Genomic DNA, 20,659 nt, shown 5'->3' on the forward strand with positions numbered 1-20,659 from the left:
AAAGATGAGTCGGTTCTCGACGCCCCGCCTCATGGCACAGGGCATGCTTCGGACCTTGACCAAACCTCGACACCCAGCTCCCAGCGCGCCGCAATGGGCTCGCCTCTTCTCCCAGTCGCCCATTGTACGGGCTGATAACCCTTCTTCCCCGGCATCACAGTCGGACGCCATGATGACCCTTACGAGGAACTTCATGGAGAACGTTGCCGATCCCTCCAAAGCCAACAGCAGCAGCGGAGACCTGACACAGGATTTCAATCTGGATCCTTTGGAGGAGGATACCGAGCTGGAGCCATATCACTTCCACATTTACTCGCACAAGCACAACACACACGTCACTCTCACAAAGCCCAACCGGGACGCCCTCATCTCGCTATCTTGCGGCAACCTCGGTTTCAAGCATGCCGGACGCAAGCACTACGATTCGGCGTACCAGCTGGGAGCATATGTGATCGACAAGATGAACCAGAAGGGTTTGACGAAGAAGATTCACAAGTTGGAGGTTATCCTGCGCGGTTTCGGGTCCGGGAGAGAGGCGGTCGTCAAGGTCCTGATGGGCAACGAAGGCAAGGGGTTGAGGGATAAGATTGTCAAGGTGTCGGATTCGACAAGAATCAAGTTCGGTGGTACCAGAAGCAAAAAACCAAGGAGATTGGGTTAAAGGGTTGATAGAAATTTTGGGGGTTGGGAATGTCGAAACCTGGGGCAGATCCATATCCTGTGTATATGTTGTATATTATCATGTTCTTTCCGGGGACTCCTGGGAGGCTTTTCTCCTTTGTTCAGAAGTGTTTACCCATATTTGACCATGGGAACAGGCCCTAAGGGATATATCCCTCTGGTGGTCTTGCGTTCATCCTATGTTGAAGCAACGAATGTCGTTCTGAGGTCTTGGGTCCGGCGGAATGGATACCAAAGCGCCGGCTTGCAACGGCCTGGACCCACTTAAAATTTCAAGTTCTCCCGGCCCTGTCAATTCAACTTTCAGCATTCCGTCCCGCAAGTGACCTTGCAACCCACCAGATCCATCCCCGATATTACCGCGCAATGTAGCCGTCCACCATGCCGGCGCCCAATTCCCAGATGCCGCCCGCGGTGGGCCTGCCGTTCCCGCCATCACCGCAGTCAGCACAATCACCACCACCATATAGCCCCTCAGCCCCGCCATCAACCAGCCCCTCCACCGCGGCGGCCCCCTCCTTCCTCCCCCTCGACCAGCTCTTCACCAACCCCGTCTTCGCAGGCGGTCTCGGCCTCGCCTCCCTAGGCGCAGCCGCCGCCTTTGGCCGCCGCACCCTGATCCAAGGCACTGCCCTCCTCCGCCGCCAGCTCCTCGTCAACATCGAGATCTCCAAGCGCGACCCCTCCTACTCCTGGGTTCTGGCCTGGCTGGCCCAACCAAGAGACAACTCGGGCTTCATCGCCCAGCGTCTCACCCGGCTCCGGTCACTGTCTGTAACAACAACAACCAAATCCCTCTCCAAAGTCGCCGGCGAAGAAGGTAACGGCCGCACCCACGCCGATTTCCGCGTCCAGCCAGGGTTCGGGCACCACATCGTCCGCCACAAGCCAGGGGTGTACATCGCCGTCAACCGCGAGAAAGCCTCCACCGCCACCACCGCGACGGGCGAGCCCCACGAGACGTTGACGCTTACCCTCCTCTGGATGCACCGCCATGTCCTGGCCGAGGTCTTCACCCAGGCTCACGAGCTGGCGCAGTCTTTCCAGCAGGGCAAGACAGTTGTCTACACGGCCCGCAACATGCAGTGGACCGTGCTTGGGAAGCCAAGACTCAAACGCCCTCTCGGGAGCGTCATTCTCGACGAGGGGGTGAAGGAAAGCTTGGTGGCGGATGTGAAGGAGTTTATGGCTGCTCAGGAGTGGTACACGGAGCGGGGTGTCCCCTATCGGCGCGGATATCTGCTTTATGGCCCGCCGGGGACGGGAAAGACGAGTTTTATCCAGGCGCTGGCGGGAGAGCTGGATTACTCGGTTGCCATGATTAATTTGTCCGAGATGGGCATGACGGATGATTTGCTGGCGCAGCTGTTGACGCAGTTGCCCGAGAAGAGTATCTTGTTGTTGGAGGATGTGGATGCTGCCTTGGTGAATAGACGGCAGAGGGATCCGGATGGGTATTCTGGGAGGAGTGTTACTGCTTCTGGGTTGTTGAACGCTCTGGACGGCTTGGCGGCGGGCGAGGATAGGATAGCGTTTTTAACGACGAACCACATTGACAAGCTTGATCCGGCGCTGATCAGACCGGGGAGAGTGGACATGATGGTGAGGATTGGGGAGGCGTCACGGTATCAGGCCGGTCAAATGTGGGATAGGTACTATGGGGATGTTGACACTGACCACAAGGGCAGGGAAAGGTTCTTGGAGAGATTGGATGGGTTGGGGTTGTTTGGTGGCGACCAGAAAGATCCTGCTGTTCCTAAAAGACACACGTCTACGGCGGCCATTCAGGGATTGTTCCAGTTCCACAAGGGGGACATGGAAGGGGCGATCAAGATGGCTGAGCACTTGATCCCGAGGACATATGAGCCCGAGCCTCCTACTGTGGAGGGGTCGATTAAATCTCCTGCCTGAGAAGCAGGCAAAGGTTTTTGTATATCAATGTACATTATGTAAAACTGTATAGACCGTTGATACCCCAGCTTTTATCCAACATTGCTTGATGCTAGCCCCTCCATATATTTACTTCGGCTTGGCCTACTCCTTTGATTATGGGAACTTCATCGTAAAGTTAAGTAGCCCCTAAAAGCTCATGCCACTCCTCTATATGTCCTCCCAACTGACTTGTTGTCAAGTCGCTCGAGGCGTAGATATGTGCCAGAATAATAAATATGGCACAGGACCACATACAACTGTGATCGTTTGCATCTCAGGTCCTCCAACTGGCCGAATTGGATTCCACGTCCTGGTTCCAAGTGATTCGTTGCCAATGGGCCGAGTTTGCTGATGTGATATGTCGGCCGGGCCTGCAAAAGCTAGTCGTAATCCAACACTGAGCCGGATATGAGTTTCTGATAACCGTAGTCCCAGTGGTAGGGGTCTCAGTCGTCGGCGGTCTTGTCCTTGGTGGAATCAGCCTCCTTGTTCTTGGGCTCTCCTTCAGAGTCAAAGCCCAAAGCATCAAGCTCGCGAATAAGCTCGTTAATCTTGAGGACCTTCGCCAATTGCTCAGGCAAGAGAGCAGCACCTTCCTCCTGCTTCTCTTGAAGACTCTTCACCTGCCTGAGCTTCTTCTTGAGGTTGCGAGCCTTCTTCGCCTTCTCCACCTCGGAGTCGAGCTCTTCCACTACAGGCTCTGGGGCCTTCTCTGGGGCCTTCTCGGGGGCCTTCGCCGAAGCACCGGCAGCCTCTGCAGCTTGAGCCTTGTTGCGGGCCGCCTCACGTCGCTTAGCGTTCTTATTCGCAGAGGCGGACGCAGCAGGCTTTGGTTCGTCCTTCAGGCCTTCCGAGCCGGGAGGGGGGCCCTTGCCGCGCGTGCGAAAGCTCTCGGCGGCGGGGTTCTTGTAGACTTCGATATCCTCAGGAGGGCGGTAGCCGGGGCGGATCTTGATTGCTTTTCTTGTGCTACCATCGGCACGGACAGACTCGGGGATGTGGCGCTCGCCGCTGGCCTCGTCGGTCACGATACCGGATTTGGTGGGTTGGGATGGCATGGTTGTGGAGGTGGGGTTTGATCTGATGAAGCTGATGGGCGACAATGTGATGGAAGAAACAGAAACGGCCGGATCCAGTTCACTCAAAATAAGTCTCGGCGGGAAAAAGGTTGACGAGGCCCGTCACCTGCTGCACACCGGCGTGGCAGTACCGTTGCATGAGTTGCGAGAAACGGTCGAGTTGTCAGATGTGGATGAAAGACGCCATGTTGCTCTCTGCGCTCTCTGCTCCAGCAATAAATGTTTGGCGGGGTTCAGTCCCGCCAAGCTTTCTGCCCTGTCAAGCCTGGGAAGACAGCTTTGGCCAATCAGAAGGCAGCCGGATAGTTCCGTGCGGTGTTTCCGGCTTCCATTCAGTGGTCAGTCAGTTTTGCTTGCTCAATCGCATCGAAACACCCGGCCTTGACCAGCTTCGCGATCTCGCATCCACCTTCCCGACGTCAACCCCGGAACACGAGTCTTTCAATTGACCCAGGTAGTCACCTCGAGAACCGACAAAATGGTGAGAGCTGCCCCCGTACCAAGAGAAATGAACAACTCAGTGCTGACCATGTGCGCGATGCTCCCAGTCTGCCATTTACAAGCAAGTCCTGCCCTACCCGTCCGGGAGAGAGAGACACGCCGGAGCCGACGACTACCGATACTAACCCAGCTATAGCGCCATCTTCCGCAACAACGCCACCATGCTTGGTGCCGTCTTTGCCGGTGCCTTTGCGTTCAACATGTATGCCGCCGATTAGACATGAAGGCCTACCCGCGCAAAGAACAACCATGCTGAACATGTCAACAGGGGCTACGACACTGTCATGAACAAGGTCTGGGACCACCACAACCGGGGGGTACGTCGACATGCCACACTATTCAGAATGAGGGAAGGGGAAATGCTGACTGAGAGGAACAGCGCCAATGGAAGGACATCCGCCACAAGTACGCCGAGTCTGAGGACGACGAGTAAAGGATGGCAGACGAAGGAAATCACACACACCACCGCATGGACCCAAACGAGGAGCGGTTAGTCGAGGCAGGAAAATGAGGAGGGGCCCCGACCTTGTATATTTCTAGACCGGAGACGGCTGTAGAGGAACCTGGAATAGAACATTGCTTGGCGATTGCAATGGTGCATCATCTCTGAAAGCTGGCTCTGGCAGGTCACGGTGATTAGGGGAGGTAGTGGGATGAACTCGGGAGCTTCAGGGATTAGGTATGACTTAATAGTTGTGCCATGTATGAGATAATGCTCCGTCCAAACATATCTCTAAGTACCTAATCATGCTTCGGTGGAACGGATCTCACTGTGATACCCAGTGGGTGATACAATAATCCACTTTTGGTAATGCTCAAGCTTTTAAAGTTTTAAAAACCTTGGAGCATCACTAGAACACTCTTTTAAGAATCCAGGAGGACAGCCCAACTAAGCCGCTTACACCAACAACCAAATTCCTTTGTGATAGTAGTGCATGCAAACACTGCACCCAAGCGCCGAGACAGCTGAACCGCCTGGACCTTGGAAATTGGTGACGCCCCAGCACGCCACCCCTGACCGACTTTGATCTACCACGTTTGGAACCCCACGATTTCCCCTCCATTCACTTATTGGGAGCAACCCTCTATCAACCACCACCGATAAGACAACAAACCACCGTTAGTTGTTGGCCCCATTTCGAGATTCAGCAACGGCGCAAAACACACCAGTACCCGTCTATACAATCAATCCACCTCTTTTACTCGATGTCCACCACCGTATCCGACCTGAAATAAGAGTTGACGTCACAAACGCAAAAGGCGGCTCACTGATCATGGCCGACATGATGTCGACGCAAGAGCAGCAGCTCTGCCAGGTGCTGCGAAACTTGCCCTACCGCCACCGGTGTCGATACTCTGAGGATGCCGCCCGAGATCTGCTCAAGGACCTTTTCTGGTCCATGGCGGGCGGTCGGGATGACTACATGGAGCTTTTCTTCCCCACCGGTGGCCCAACCCGACCTGACGGGACCCTCAAGATGCGAGACGCCCAGGGCGCCATCGAAGGCGCAGAGTACACCGAGGCTGCGCGCGGCAAGGCTTGCGGACACATTTTCAAACAGGGCGAGGCCTCGTACGCATGCCGGACATGCAGCGCTGACGATACCTGCTGCCTCTGCAGCAAATGCTTCGATGCGACGGACCATACGGGGCACATGGTTAGGATCAACATCTCGCCTGGAAACAGTGGGTGTTGTGACTGTGGAGATGCAGAAGCGTGGAAGAGGCCCGTGTTTTGCACGATACACTCAGTGTGGGAGGGGGAGGATAAGGGGAAGGGGAAAGCAAACACTGGAGCGCCGGAGGACCTCCTTGCCAGCATCCGAATGACAATCGGCCGCGTCTTTGACTACATGTGCGATGTCATCTCGTGCTCCCCTGAGCAGCTCCGGCAAACAAAGACGGTCGAGTCGATCGAGAGAGACGAGGTAAACTCTAGATTATCCTCAGCGTACTGCGGCGGGGACACAACGAGGCCAGAAGAATGGTGTGTACTTCTTTGGAACGACGAAAAGCATACGGTTACAGACGTTCAAGACCAGGTGGCGAGAGCATGCGGGACGACGCTGGCAACCGGTCTCGCAAAGGCCTACGAGACGGACGGCATCGGTAGAAGTCTGTTGATGTACGACCAAAGTATCGAAAAACTCATAGAAGTTGCCGAGGTTTTGGAAAGGATCAGGGTCACTGTCACAATTCGCTCAGCTCGAGACACGTTCCGAGAACAGATGGTCAGCACGATGGTGGATTGGCTAAGAGACATCTCGGGATGCAGCGTCGGCAACGACCACAACATTCTTAGGCAAGTTGTTTGTGAGGAGATGCTCAAACCATGGCGCCGAGGAAGTCGAGCTACACACGCCAATGTTGGACAGGATGGCATGGATGACGAGGAGATGACTGAACGCCAATACTTTGAGGAGGACGAGTTCTATGCCCAGCAAATAAGAATCATGGTGCAAGCTCGAGCTGCCGCCCGTGTGGGAGAGCCCATAGACGATTCTGATGATGATGACGACGGAATCGATATCGACGAGGAGGAATTCGAGCACGCCCTTGGGAGTGATATGGAAGAGAACGGGGATGACGACGGCGATGTCATGATGATCGATACCAGGACAGAGGGCGGCGATATTCCCATGCAAGACTGGCGTCAAGACAACGCTTTGGAAGATGATGAAGCTACAGTTGCTGGCTATCCGCCACCACCACCACCGCCTCCTCCAGTTCCAGCTCCCAGACGAACTGCTCGGGAAAGGGAGCTCACTCCTTCGGATTCTGATACCGCAGAGCCGCTTATTGCTCCTACGGTGTCTTTCAAGCCTCGTCTCGACATACCCAAGACACCCGGCAACAACAAGACCGGAGAGTCAGCCCCAGCACCCGGTTCATACTGGCTTGCCACTCCCACAGGCTATGTGGAAGAAGAAGGAATCCCGGTTGCCGAGGACCTGTTTGAGAGGGTGCGGCTGGACTGGATGATTCTGTTCGACCTCAGGATGTGGAAGAAGGTTCGGAATGACCTGCGATCCTTGTACATCTCGACCGTGGTCACAATTCCCGAGTTTAAGCGCATCCTGGGTCTCCGGTTCGCCGGACTCTACACCACGCTTGCGCAGTTGTATCTCATCGGCGACCGCGAGCCGGACCATTCCATCATCAACATATCCTTACAAATGCTGACCACCCCATCCATCACGGCCGAGGTCGTGGAGCGTGGCAACTTCTTGACAAACTTGATGGCCATCTTATACACCTTCCTGACGACTCGGCAAGTCGGGCACCCCTGGGATGTGGACTCCAGCGCTGTCTTGGCCTTCGACACTGGTTCCGTCACCAACCGCAGAATGTATCATTTCTTCCTTGATCTCAAGTATCTCTTTGGCTCCCCCAACGTCCAAGAGCGCCTTCGGACAGAGGAGCGGTACATGATGCAGTTCTTGGACCTCGTCAAACTGCACCAAGGCATCTGTCCTAACGTCAGGGCGGTGGGTGAGCACGTCGAGTACGAGACGGACAGCTGGATCAGCGCTTCGCTGGTCACTCGTGAAATCAACAGGCTATGCCGGCAGTTTGCCGAGTCTTTCCGGAATGTCAGTGAGCAGGAGTTTGTCCACGTGGAGAAAGCTATCCGCCTCGCGGCCAAGTCGGTCATTGTCAACTCCATTGGAGCTGAACGCAGCCGGTTCAGCGGATCGGAGATCAAGGATGAAATTCGGTTCAAGACACTCAGCGACTTTGAGTTTGACCCGACACACAACGAGATCGAGGTGGTCAAGTTTGTTGTTGAGGAGCAGCCGATAAGTTTCCACCATGCGCTTCACTACACTCTGTCTTGGTTGATTGAATGTGGCAAAGCTATGCCGGTGGAACAGCTCAGGGCACTCTTGACTTTCACCACGCAGGAGCTTACTATGAAGCCTCGCTCCATGGGCAAGAAGGTATGGCCAAAGCGAGAGTTTACTCCCGAGGACTACCTCATGGCTGCCTTTGACTACCCGTTACGGGTGTGCGCGTGGCTTGCTCAGATGAAGGCGGGCATGTGGGTCAGGAACGGGTTGAGCTTGCGTCACCAAGCTGGAACATACCGCGGTGTTGGTCAGAGAGATGTGTCCCACCACCGCGATATCTTCTTGTTGCAGACGGCCTTGGTGGTTTGTGATCCTAGCCGCGTGCTGGCGTCTATCATCGATCGGTTCGGCATGGAGAAGTGGGTCAAGGGCATCTTTGAACAAAAGACCAAGAGTCAAGACGATGGTCAGCATCTGGATGTCGTGGAGGACATGATCCATCTTCTCATCGTTCTGCTCAGCGACAAGACGTCTCTGATCCGCAATGATGAAGAGAAGAACCCTCAAATCGCTTCCATGCGCCGGGATCTGACTCACGTTCTGTGCTTCAAGCCGCTCTCATTCTCGGATATTTGTGCAAAGCTTCCTGATAAGTTCCAGGAGCAAGAAGACTTCCACCGGATACTGGATGAGATGGCCACCTTCAAATCTCCCGAGGGGCTGACTGACGTTGGACTCTTTGAACTCAAACCACAGCATGTCGAAGAGGTTGATCCATACATCGCCCACTACAACAAGAACCAACGAGAGGAGGCGGAGATGGCCTGGCGCAAGTGGATTGCCAAGAAGACTGGCAAGCCCATTGAAGATGTTGTCTACGAACCCAAGCCTCGCCCTGTCACGTCGGGTGTGTTTGCCGGACTGGGCAAATTCACCAGCACCGGGATGTTTGCGCAGATTGTCTACTACTCGCTGCTGTATGCTCTCACATACTCGAAATTAACACCAGGAGTTCCTGCCACTCGAGTGGAATCCTTCTTGCAGGTTCTTCTGCACCTCGTCCTGATTGCCATCGCCGAGGACAATGTCACGGATGACGAGCAGGAGCCAGAGCAGCCTTCGTTTATCAGCATTGCCCTGAATCAGCAAGCTCGTCATTTCGTTCCCGAGGCACCACAGTCAAAGACAATTGTGTCTCTCCTGAACATGATGTCGTCCAAGGAGGAATACAAGGGATGCCATCTAAAGATCGAGTTGGTGCTCCGGAGGATGCGCCAAAAGCGCCCACGGGGCTTTGAATTTGCCTGTGACCGTCTCGGTCTGTCGCTGGACCGCATGAACACATCGTCGCCTGCAGCCGCGTCAGCTGACGAGGAGCGGGAGCGCAAGAAGAAGGCGGCGCTGGACCGACAGCGTCGAGTCATGGCGCAATTTCAGGCTCAGCAGAAGAGCTTCATGGAGAACCAGCAGGATATTGACTGGGGAGAGGTGGATGAGCTCGAGGAAGATGAGCATCTTCCGCCAGCTCAGGAGCACCGCAAGTTCTGGAAATACCCAGCAGGAACTTGCATCTTGTGCCAGGAAGAGACGGATGACCGGCGGTTATATGGCACGTTTGCGTATTTCACACAGAGCAACATCCTGAGGCAGACTGATCTCCAGGATCCTGACTTTGTGAGGGAGGCTTTTAACACGCCTGACAACCTTGATCGGTCAGTGGAGGATATTCGTCCGTTTGGTGTTGCCGGTGAGAACAGACACAAGGTTCAAAAGGTGGATCAGCACGGTGAGGTCTTTGAGGCAGAGCGGCAGTGCATTGGGAAGGGGTTCCCACCGAATCTGTCCCGGCCTGGTCCGGTAGCTATTGGTTGTGGCCACATTATGCACTATGGCTGTTTCGAGGCCTACTATGATTCCATCATTCGTCGACATAGTCAGCAGATTGCACGGCACCCACCTGAAGACACCAACAGGTTGGAATTTGTGTGTCCTTTGTGCAAGGCTCTCGGCAATGCGTTTCTTCCTATTATTTGGAAGGGACAGGAAGAGTCGTATCCTGGTCCGTTGGTGCCCGAGAAGTCCTTTTCTGATTTCCTTAACGAGCAACTGCACTCGGCGTACTATTCGCTCGGGGCTGCTCGGCCTCCTGATGGTGTCCAAGACGCGTTTGCAGCGTACACACAGACGTACATGGTCACCAACCTGGCAGAGAAATCGGCGCAGCTGTTGGACGATGCCTGGGTTCATGTGGGTGCTTCGTCGTTGCCGACGGCAAGCCCTTATAGCGAGACGTTCAGTATCGTTTCTGCCCCAGAGACCAGTGGTAGTCGAGGTGTTACCCCTGAGGCCCACAGCAGCATGCGAGAGTTGGTCAACGTCTACCGTCGGCTTAGAGACAGCCTGAAGAAGAACGGTCTTCGTTCGCGCCACCAGGACAATCTTCCCGAGGCCGACAGTGCTGAGCTCTTTTCTAGTGATGTGCTCGCACGCTCGGTAGGGTTCTCGATTTCTGCCGTGGAAATTCAACAGCGTGGAGTTGAGGCCGAGTACGGTCAGACGTTTTTGGAAAGAATCCCGGAGCAGGTCCTCACTCAGCTGCGTATCCTCAGCGAGACGGTCACCTCGTTTATCGCCGTCGGTGGCTTGAAGGAGAATGGAGAAAACCGCATCGACACCGAGTACCGTGCCGACAGTGAACGCCAGCACTGCCAACTCTTCATCAGACAGTACACCGACCAAGAAACGGAGCACACACGCACCCCCTTGGCGGATTATCCCGCGCTCCTCAGACAAGACCTCTTCGTCTTTCTTTGTGAAAGCGTCTTTGGCGTAGCCCACGCGCAGCACTTTGAGATCGCCCACCTCGTCCGCTTGTGCTACCTGGCCGAGATTGTCAAGGTGACGTACCAAATGGCGCGCAACATGCCCTTTTACCAGTGGTTCCAGCACATCACGCGCAGCAAGCAGACCATGTCCCCCTCCCTGGCGAGGTTTGTCGAATTTTGCGACCTCATCTTCCACTTTGATGTCGCGGCTGAGGCGCAAGGGGGTTTGTCCAGGGAAGACTTCACCAACGGGGGGTTCTCCCAGGAAGGTTTGGACACCCTGGAGGGCATGTACACGTTTGTCAAGAAGTACGCCTTGACCTTTTTGAGAAAGTGCGTCCTGCTGCTGCACGTCAAGTTTGGAGTTGATTTCAACTCGAGGGTCTCGCCCCAGCCGGAACTGTCGGAGCTGGAGAGACTGACTGAAATGCTCCGCCTGCCTAGCTTTGACGAGATGCTCAGCGCTTTTAATGCTGAAGACGGGCCGGCAAGCGGGTGGCCGGTTCCGGCGACGAAGTACTTGGTTGAGGGGTGGATCAAGCACAGTGTTGTTGCGCCCAACTCGGAGGACGAGGAAGGGCTGTCGTCGGCGGCGCTGGTGAGCCACCCTGGCATTTTTGAGCTGGTGGGCTTGCCAAAGAATTATGACCTTTTGATCGAGGAGTGCACGCGCAGGAAATGTCCAACAAAGGGGAAGGACATTACGGACCCGACGATTTGTCTGTTTTGCGGGGAGATTTTTTGCGGGCAGGCGGTGTGCTGTGCGAAGGATGTCAAGGAGGGTAGGAAGAACAGCAAGGTTGGGGGGGCACAGCAGCATATGTGGAGGTTTGTTTTTCTCTCTTCCAAACATTGTACAATGAGTGAGTGATGCTAACCAAAGGGGGAAATTAGATGCCAAAAGAATATCGGGCTGTTTATCAATATCCGCAAGTGCTGCGTCTTGTACCTGTCTAGGAAGTCGGGCAGCTTCAGCCACGCGCCGTATATCGACCGGTATGGCGAGGTGGACTTTGGGCTGAGGTTTGGGCGCCAGCTGTTTTTGCATCAGAAGAGGTATGATAGCATGCTGAGGGGTTTGTGGTTGGGGCACGGGGTGCCGAGTTATATCGCGAGGAAGCTGGAGGCGGATATCAATAATGGGGGGTGGGAGACGATTTAGCGGGCGTAAAACAGATGATGGGGGCACGTGAGCGGGGTGGGGGAAAGGAAGGGGGAGGTCAGTTTTTGTAACGTACACTCTGGACTTTTGGGGGCATAGGAGTACTACTTATGGGCGGGTGAACTTGTTTTATGGCAGAAACACCAAGAGTTGAGAAATGAACGGTTTTTATTTTGTATCAGTATAATGTCGAGATGCTTAAATCATATACTTTTGTCTATTCCGACCGACTCTCATAACCGGCCCTAGAAGCCCTGAGAAGTTAAAATACATATTTCCCACCTCGTCCTTCTAAACCTAATCAAAAGGTATCCTCCTCAACTGCCCCCCACCCATCAGCCCCCGTTTCCTCATCTCCTCCGCCGCCGCCAGCGAGCTCGGCACCTTGATTCCGCAGCAATCCCCCCACCCGACCGCCTGCTGATGCACATGCCTCTTGCCCTCTGTATCATCAAAAATCACCAACTTTCCATTCTCAATCTCCTCCTCTGTCAACTCAGGCTGCTCCTCAGCCAGCTTCCCCATCTCCTCCGTCGCCGGGATCAACCCCCCAAACAAAAAGTGCTGCATCACCGGTAACTTGCCCAGCACCTCATTCACAAACATCTTTCTCATCCCGCCCTCAATCTTTGTCCAGGACTTCGCGGCAGAAATGTCATCCAGCATGGGGGAGTGCCACCTCAACCCTTGGACCGTCTTGGTCGAGTTGACAAAGGCTACTTGGTTGTGGTAGAGGTATTCCGGGCCGAATTGTTCGAGGGACAAAGTCTGGTGGATGGATTTGGGGGTGAGGAAACCGTGGTGGAGGAGCTGGGAGGCGCCAAAGAGGAAGGGGAGGAATTGGTAGTCGTCTAGGCCCCAGACGCCATGGGAGCCGGCGGGTTCGAGGTAGTAGGTTAGCTGGACAAGGCGCATGAGCTCGAGGTACTTTGGGAAGACGAGGAGGACCAGGGAGGGAAATGTGGGTTCTGGGAGGAGGGAGAGGAGGCGGAGGCAGAGGAGGAAGAGGAAGAAGTTGAGCTCGTGGCCGGAGCCGTAGTCTATCCTTGTTGCGTTGCCGAAGGAGTGGTGGAGGTAGGTGGAGAGCTCGGGGCTGGCGTCGTTGGCGTGTTGGGGTGGGAGGTTGAGGAGGGAGAGGAAGTGAGGGGTGCGGGATTTGACTTTATCGAGAAAGGTGCGGAAGGTTTTGTTGCCGAAGCGGGAACCGGTGGTTTCGTCTGGGGGGGTGGAACGGCAGAGCTCTTCGATCTCGGTGAGGATGTCCAGGAGGGCTTGGACGGTGGGTGTGACGGTAGAAGCAGAGACAGATGAAATGGGTTTGTCGGCTACGGATTCGGAGAGGTGGAAGATGAAGGAGACCACCAACGTGTAAGTTGGGGAGGCGAGGAACAACTTGTGATCTTGGGGAGTGAGGATGCGGCGAGTGGGTGTCTGGAATTTGACAGTTGACAAGTCTGGTAGAGGAGGTAGAGGCGGGGTTTCCGGCACGGGTTGGAGACTGCCGGATTCGGGTTGCCGGCGCCGGCGAGCCTCGTCCAGTTTTGGTTTACGGGCCAGGAGGTTAGGGATGCTAGGCGCCGGATTCGGGCCCGGGCTTGGCTTCCCGGAGGTTGACGTCGACTCCGGCTGGGGTCCAGTTCCAACGGCTGCTCCAGCTGGTGGGGTTGAAGATGACATGACCTTTGATGTTTCTGTTTGAGAATGCTCCCTAGTTGATAAATGTGGTGCCAGAATTATGAATGCCAAAATCCTTTCAGTGATATCTGATGAAAGTGAGTTTCGTAGTTGAACGAGGCAAGGCTCAGATCGACTGATGTGCAGCCGTTGAGGTTGCAAGCCCAATCTTTGACCCCTGCAAGCACTAAAATGCGGGGCAGTTTTTACTGGGGAAGTGCCGCTCAACCCACGAAATCACTGCGCTGCAAATCCAATCAACGACCGTTTCTCATTGGCAGCCTTGGAAAACTTTCACTACAGACAGACGAAGGAAACAAGATCACCGCCTGCTATCATCGTAACCTTGTCCAGTTCTTGACCAGACATAAAATGACAGTATCAACAACATCGACAGCCCCGGCAGCCGCTCTTGGTGTGCTCCCAAGAGCCGACGGGTCTGCAAAATATTCACATGCCGGATACACAGTCACGGCCTCAGTCAACGGACCCATCGAAGCTCAGCGAAGAGATGAGCATCCCTATGAGGCACACGTTGACGTTATCGTACGACCGGCCGCAGGGGTCGGAGGTGAGGACCCCTCCGCACTCCTACTACCCCTCCATCATTTTCTCACCATGAACTTTCCTATATAGGCACAAGAGAACGTCACCTCGAGTCCATCCTCCAATCCTCACTTTCACAGATCATTCTCGTCAAGAACTTCCCTCGCTCTCTCATCCAGATTGTCCTCCAAGTTGAGGACTCGCCAGAAAACGACTATGTGAACACCAAGCTTGTTCAGGCCAGCCTGGTAAGAACGACTTCGTGTTGCTTACGTGCCGATCCTCTCGACATACTGACCTCTGTGGCAGAACTTTTCCATCATGCCAGCCCTGTTTCAAACAGCTGTTCTCGCGCTCTTGTCGGCAGGTGTACCCATCAGGGCAACGGCGACGGCGACGGCTATTGCTATTGTTCCCCAGGATGGTACCAAGAGAAGTGTGGTTGATCCATCACCACGAGATGTCGAGATTGCCCAGTCCGTCCATGTACTGGCTTTTACGTCTCACGATGAGCTGTTGCTTGCTGAGAGTGAAGGAGACTTTACTGTCAAGGAATGGGATGATGTCTACGAAACGGCCAAGGACGTATGTTGTCGCCCAGTACCGACCAAGGAAGGGATGGAAATGGTGCTCGACGACGAACACACCAACGGCCCGGATCTGCGCCACTTCTTGCGGTCTACCATGGAGAACAAGGTGGCATCTGATCTCCATTGGAAGTGAGGCGGCGTTCAGGACATCCAAAGAAGCAACGCGGCCCGCGGTTCAAGATTCAGCGCTGTATAGAGAGAGAATACTTGTGGGATGGTAAATGATGAGCTCCCCAACCGAGCCGCGCGATCACTCGGCATACGAATATCAGCACAGTTCAGCAGCTTCACGACGTAACGACGGGTTCTGTGTGCGGGATCATGAAGTTGGACGCGGAGAGATGGCATAGGAGGTATGGAAGGAATGCATGGCTCACAGGAGACAGCCTGAAGTGTTGCGCGGCTAGGCGACTACAATTCAAATGTCGGCAGTTAGCCACGGCATTTGGTGTTGGAAAACATCACCAAAAAACAATCTACCCCCTTGCTGGGGTTTTGACCATCTTTCGATATCTCTCCCCTTATTCTTTTTTGTGATGGAAGCCTGAGTTGATGTCTCAAACACATTGGTGGATCCACCCGCACGGCCATGTTTGGGATTGCCCGTTAGCGGGCCGGGGCCTTGTTTCAGCACCCCTACCCAGAACCCTGACACCGCCATTCTCACCACCACCTGACGGCGGCTTCTGCTTGGGAGGCTCGGGAGGGTCTTGAGAATGGAACGTCAGAACCGGGCGTATGCTGGCTCCTCGGGCTCTTTATTTGGGGGCTTTCTCACAGTTGCACCGCGCTGGACGCCTGTAGAGTGGCTTTGCAGGTGGACCACTGGATGACATTGAGACCGAGCTAAACGCCTTGTGTCTCTTGTCGTTCGCGATTCATGCTCCGTTCGGACGCTCACGGCGCTCCCCAGCCGTAGGTATCCAACAAGAAGACGGCTGGCGGCCCCTGCTTGATGTGCGCTTGGAGAGTGATGGATGCGTCAAGGCTGTGGGCCAGTAGATGCTGTCAAGACGAGCACGGCGAGCATGTCCCGCTCTTATTCGTTGTCAAAGTTTCCAAACATTCCAACAACGCAGGATTCGCACCAGGAGATGGTGGTTTGTCATGCGGCTGCTTGGACGCTTCAGCGGACCGTTGCAGAAGGATCTCCAGCACCGATTGGGCTGAACCAGAGGTTCCCCAGGGTTACCAGTGACGGGAAGCCGTGCCGTCAGGGGGTTGTTTTGCTGCCGCACCACTACTGCGGTAACATTCCCCTGGCTTCTCGCCTCCTGAACAGCCCAGCATCGCAGAGGCATGATGAGACTCTCACGCTGGAGACCTTCTGGCAGCTACGCTCCGTACTGCCGTGCTATCCGTCTGCGAGTCTCAAGTGGGTGCTTACGCTTACAGCGCTTCTGCGTATGTGTCAGCCTATGAGCTCTCCCTCCGTGGTTCCCATTTTGAATGTAAACATGGACCTGGCGTTGAATGAGTTTGTGGCACCTCTTGAATTGCACTTTTTGGCTTGACAGCGTCTCTTGAAACTGCAGAAGACAACAGCATCACAGCTACCGCCAGCAACAAACGATACGAGTGGTTGGATTGCCCAAAACTTCTCAACCGTGCCTGTGATATGCGCCTTCTCTCGCATTATCAAAGTTCTTTTTGGTGGTGGTGGTGGTGATGGTGGTGTAAGTGGTACGTACTTTCTCCAACTGAGGCTAACAACGACCCCAGAGTGGCAGAGGTACCTCCTGAAATGTACCAAAACCCCACCAAAACCCCTGTCATGAAGCTTCAGAAGATCTTCAGCTGCACCCCCGATTCCTCGACGAAGCTCTCGATCTTCCCCCTGCCACGCCATCCCATCTCCCATCCTGGGGCCTGTCCAAACAGTCAGGGTCATATTATAAACCATCGACGAGTTGTTTCCTCTCTCTGGTCTTCAGTCCTCATCTTGATGACCCAACCGTCCCGTCCCTCTTCGCCCCTCCTCTAGCTCCGTGAGCATCAACACTGAAGCGCTGAGCTCTGCGAGTTCTCTCCAACCGATCCCTTCCTCCTACCTCTTACCTCGGGCTTCATTCTCTTTTCTTTTTCTTTTTGTAATACACTCGATTCGTTCCCTGGTGGGCTTTTTATCTCTTGCATTCTATTTCACTAGACTCCAAGCCATCTGGCAACCAATTCCTCGGCCTCTCAACAGTCGTCCAATCGCTGCAAGCGTCACTCTGATATCTCGTGCATTGACTTCGAACTCGGCACACCTACCTGCCCACCTATTCCCGACTTTCACAAGTTAAAGGTAGATCAGTTCAGATCAGACCGGTGACCGTCTGTTGGACTCGATCGAAAAGAAGATATCACCCTTTTGAAGAGACCACAGTTCACGTGAACGGCGAATTTACACTTGGATCACCAGTTGGCAGGCCATATCACCACCAATCGCCTGCATTCAACGGGGACACCAACGCCACAAGCACCTTCGAAACCGCCAACCGCGGGCCTCGTCCTAGTTGACCCCGCCGCACCCGCCACCAGCCCCTCCGTTGAAAAGACTCCCCGCTCGGCACAGCGTCCCGACACCGCAACGCTTCCACGCTTCCAAGCCATTTACAGGTCAGATCCGCTGAGGAGACACGGACACTGACTGCCGAAAGTGGGGGATTTACAAGACCCTGAAGGTGAGACCCCCTCACAATCCGGTTTAGGACCCTGTTGATCCGGTGGTCAACGAAGAGATGAAGGTGGTGTGGTCCTTGTGATGCCCCAGCACAGACAACAGTGCCGCAATGGATTCCCTGGCTGAGGCCTGTTCCAGATGGAGAGACCACCTCGACCTCGGACGAGGGTCAAAGAAAGAGAAGGGATAACAACAAATGCAACCCATCTGCCCGGACCTGCTGACACACCCTCTCTGCCTCCCACAGGTTACTCGATTGTTGTTGTGCCTTGTGCCTCTTGTCCGTCCGGCTCATTGATTTGATTGCTCGGACTGAAGCCGAACTGGCCACGCCTGATTGTCAAGCAATTGACAACTGCCCAGACAACATCCCACTTTTGACTCCGGTCTCTTGCGTCCTGTGACGTCGAACGACAGTTCCCCCCAGGTTTCTCTCCTGCATAGCTGCATCAGCTGCATCGGTTGCATCCCCGCTGCAGCACGGCGTGTTACACTGGGTTTCTGTGAGATCCGGTCTTCGCGCACCGCAGGAAAAGGTTCCGTCGCCGCCAGACGAAAATCCCAAGCTGTTGATCCGCGGGGTGCCCGGCGCACATCGTCTCGATTGGTGGTACCAGCACCTGGCTAAAGTGCCCCTACTAGTGCCTACGCTCTAGCACACATCGCAAACCCAAAGTCGTTTGCAGGGACTTTGCACAACAGTGGACGGGCCGAAAATAGACGAACCCCACCGCCCAGCGACCATGTCCGGCCCAATTTCTTCGCCTACCGCGATTCACCCTGCCCTTAGTCACCCTCACCCCGCTGAGCCTTCTTTTCCTTCGCTGCAGCGGCCGTCGGATGGAGTTAATAAGGGCGAGTCCGCCATCTCCGACCGAGCGACGGGGCCCAATATTTCTTTTGGCTTGATGTCGTCCCCCCCAAGCGCCGTCCTCCCCCAGACTCAAGACTCCAACCCTCCCGTCCGACATGCTGACCTCGCGAACCCTCCCAAATCCGCTCTGCCTGCTCTAGGCTCCTCGGTGACTACCGATTCCGATCCCCTGCATGGGCAGGGAAACCGCCTCACTTCTCCCCCAGCACCAGCTCGCGGCCACCGCAAGAACGCACTCTCGATCGAGGCTGTTCCGAGACAGACTATTATGAAAGCATTGGCCTCGGTGGCTCGACACAACAGACCTGAGCCCCTTTCACTCACCGGCATGCTTTCCGCTCACACCATGGCCGACAACCGGCCCACTTCTTCTTCCTCCCAGCAGCTTTGCGATGCGCTCAACGGACTGGCTGCTCAACAGAGCGCTCGCAGCACCGCCAGCCAGTACATGACTCCCGCAACCGCCTTCCCTTCGCTACAGTCGCCATGCTTTTACCACAACCGCTTCGACGACGCCGTCGACTTTGAGAAGGTCCTCGAGGAGATCAAGAACGACGAGTACATGTCGCATTCTCGCCTGGTGCAAACCGCCACTGGTGTCCGGGAGGTATCCAAGCAACTGCAGCGTCGGCCCATCAGGCGTGCTGTGCGAAGTGTCATGATTGTTACCAAGGCCCGCGATAACCAGCTGGTCCTCCTCACCCGCGAGCTTACCCAGTGGCTGCTTCGGACCCCCAGGTATGGTGCTGATGTGGGAGTAAATGTCTATGTGGACGCCAAACTCCGCCACGCCAAGCGTTTCGATGCGCCCTCCATTGTTGCAGAGAACGAGAAATTCAACGACATGCTCCGGTACTGGACCCCTGATCTTTGCTGGAGTCAGCCTGAGAAGTTTGATCTTGTTCTGACCCTTGGTGGTGATGGAACTGTTCTCTTCACATCATGGCTCTTCCAGCGTGTTGTGCCGCCTGTTTTGTCCTTCAGCTTGGGCAGTCTGGGTTTCTTGACGACCTTTGAATTCGAAAAGTACAAGGAGCACCTTAACCGGATTATGGGCGAGGCTGGAATGCGCGTTAACCTACGGATGCGCTTTACCTGCACCGTGTATAGGGACAGGGACGGATCCGTTGACATGGAGGAGGGCGAGCAATTCGAGGTGCTCAATGAGCTCGTCATTGACAGAGGGCCGTCACCATATGTTTCCAACCTGGAGCTGTACGGCGACAATGAGCTTTTGACCGTGGTCCAGGCGGATGGTTGCATCTTCTCCACCCCTACTGGTGAGTCTTTTTCACTTGACAAAACTTTTTGTTCAGGTTTCTAATCTTTGACAGGATCAACCGCCTATTCGCTCTCAGCAGGCGGCTCTCTCGTTCACCCGGATATCCCCGCCATTCTCCTGACGCCCATCTGTCCACACACCCTCTCCTTCCGCCCCATGGTTCTGTCGGACACCATGCTTTTGCGAGTTTCCGTCCCCCGTCATAGCCGCGCAACAGCCTACTGCGCCTTCGACGGCAAGGGCCGTGTGGAACTCAAGCAGGGCGACCATGTTACGATTACGGCTTCGCAGTACCCCTTCCCCACGGTGGTTCGAACAGACACCGAGTGGTTCGACAGCGTATCACGAACCCTCAGATGGAACGTCCGCGCCGCCAGCCAGAAGGCTTTCGAGACGGGTGCAACCAAGGACGAAGAAGAAGAAGACTGCTGGGATATCGACACGGACTCTGCCTGCTACGCTAGTGAGGAGAGCAGCAGTGCGGCGAGCCCTCTAAGGAGGCAAATGAGTTTATTGGGATTGTAATAAAAGAGCGAGCGAGAAGCGTGCGAAAGATACCACATTGTGTTTTTTTTTTTGGCTATGAGAGAAAGAAAGCATGATATGACTGACTACTACAACCTACGGGGCATTTCACGGACTGGGTGGGCTTTGGATATCATCAAACCACCAACAAATGGGGGGACGGCGTTTGAAAGGAGTAATTTTGGGAGACAAATGACATGGACTCGAAAAGAGTTGGTTTACAATATTTTTTTGTCTTTTTATTTTTATTTTCAATGTCTTGTTCGAGATGCATCGCATCGAATGGACTTGACAGTTACATTATATATATCCATATTTACAAACATTTATATTTTTATTTTTACTATCGTCAACTATTTATCGTAAGACGGGTGAGTGACTTTTCACACACACTTCAGCCAGGGAAAAGCCTCGCTGGCACGGGCTGGCAAAAGACAGATCTTCAACAACGCCCATCTGTCCGAAAGGGCCACGTCCATTCTTCCAAGAAATAAAACCAGTCCAACCCCTCAGCTCTGAGACTTGGCTC

At 54.7% G+C, this 20,659-nt stretch overlaps 9 protein-coding genes across 9 annotated transcripts; 7 read left to right on the forward strand and 2 right to left on the reverse strand.

Moving 5' to 3' along the window:
- Nucleotides 1-4: 4 nt before the first annotated feature.
- QC763_102160 (uncharacterized protein) lies at nt 5-661 on the forward strand (the record flags this gene model as incomplete). The annotated part of the gene is made up of 1 exon (XM_062906769.1): nt 5-661. One exon carries the CDS (start codon nt 5-7, stop codon nt 659-661), a length of 657 nt encoding a protein of 218 aa, XP_062769651.1.
- Nucleotides 662-1,062: 401 nt separating this feature from the next.
- BCS1 (Complex III assembly protein translocase and chaperone) lies at nt 1,063-2,592 on the forward strand (the record flags this gene model as incomplete). The annotated part of the gene is made up of 1 exon (XM_062906770.1): nt 1,063-2,592. One exon carries the CDS (start codon nt 1,063-1,065, stop codon nt 2,590-2,592), a length of 1,530 nt encoding a protein of 509 aa, XP_062769652.1.
- A 467-nt stretch (nt 2,593-3,059) lies between these two features.
- On the reverse strand, nt 3,060-3,671 carry QC763_102180 (uncharacterized protein; the record flags this gene model as incomplete). Its single annotated transcript, XM_062906771.1, has 1 exon — nt 3,060-3,671. One exon carries the CDS (start codon nt 3,669-3,671, stop codon nt 3,060-3,062), a length of 612 nt encoding a protein of 203 aa, XP_062769653.1.
- A 499-nt stretch (nt 3,672-4,170) lies between these two features.
- On the forward strand, nt 4,171-4,626 carry QCR9 (Cytochrome b-c1 complex subunit 9, mitochondrial; the record flags this gene model as incomplete). Its single annotated transcript, XM_062906772.1, has 4 exons — nt 4,171-4,223; nt 4,330-4,395; nt 4,462-4,510; nt 4,573-4,626. The coding sequence occupies 4 exons, from the start codon at nt 4,171-4,173 to the stop codon at nt 4,624-4,626; spliced, it is 222 nt and encodes a 73-aa protein (XP_062769654.1).
- An 841-nt stretch (nt 4,627-5,467) lies between these two features.
- UBR1 (E3 ubiquitin-protein ligase ubr1) lies at nt 5,468-12,227 on the forward strand (the record flags this gene model as incomplete). The annotated part of the gene is made up of 2 exons (XM_062906773.1): nt 5,468-11,637; nt 11,704-12,227. The coding sequence occupies 2 exons, from the start codon at nt 5,468-5,470 to the stop codon at nt 11,969-11,971; spliced, it is 6,438 nt and encodes a 2,145-aa protein (XP_062769655.1). The 3' UTR covers nt 11,972-12,227.
- Nucleotides 12,228-12,268: 41 nt separating this feature from the next.
- RRD2 (Serine/threonine-protein phosphatase 2A activator 2) lies at nt 12,269-13,648 on the reverse strand (the record flags this gene model as incomplete). Its single annotated transcript, XM_062906774.1, has 1 exon — nt 12,269-13,648. One exon carries the CDS (start codon nt 13,646-13,648, stop codon nt 12,269-12,271), a length of 1,380 nt encoding a protein of 459 aa, XP_062769656.1.
- A 222-nt stretch (nt 13,649-13,870) lies between these two features.
- On the forward strand, nt 13,871-14,914 carry RRP46 (exosome non-catalytic core subunit rrp46; the record flags this gene model as incomplete). The annotated part of the gene is made up of 3 exons (XM_062906775.1): nt 13,871-14,216; nt 14,282-14,439; nt 14,501-14,914. Exons 1-3 carry the CDS (start codon nt 14,018-14,020, stop codon nt 14,912-14,914), a joined length of 771 nt encoding a protein of 256 aa, XP_062769657.1. The 5' UTR covers nt 13,871-14,017.
- Nucleotides 14,915-15,809: 895 nt separating this feature from the next.
- QC763_0002830 (uncharacterized protein) lies at nt 15,810-17,853 on the forward strand (the record flags this gene model as incomplete). The annotated part of the gene is made up of 5 exons (XM_062905071.1): nt 15,810-16,185; nt 16,327-16,457; nt 16,973-17,071; nt 17,189-17,385; nt 17,697-17,853. 5 exons carry the CDS (start codon nt 15,810-15,812, stop codon nt 17,851-17,853), a joined length of 960 nt encoding a protein of 319 aa, XP_062769658.1.
- Nucleotides 17,854-18,192: 339 nt separating this feature from the next.
- On the forward strand, nt 18,193-20,486 carry UTR1 (NAD(+) kinase; the record flags this gene model as incomplete). The annotated part of the gene is made up of 2 exons (XM_062906776.1): nt 18,193-19,603; nt 19,658-20,486. The coding sequence occupies 2 exons, from the start codon at nt 18,193-18,195 to the stop codon at nt 20,128-20,130; spliced, it is 1,884 nt and encodes a 627-aa protein (XP_062769659.1). The 3' UTR covers nt 20,131-20,486.
- Nucleotides 20,487-20,659: the final 173 nt, after the last annotated feature.

Source organism: Podospora pseudopauciseta, chromosome 1 (assembly GCF_035222475.1).
Source record: "Podospora pseudopauciseta strain CBS 411.78 chromosome 1, whole genome shotgun sequence".
NCBI classification, from domain to species: domain Eukaryota; kingdom Fungi; phylum Ascomycota; class Sordariomycetes; order Sordariales; family Podosporaceae; genus Podospora; species Podospora pseudopauciseta.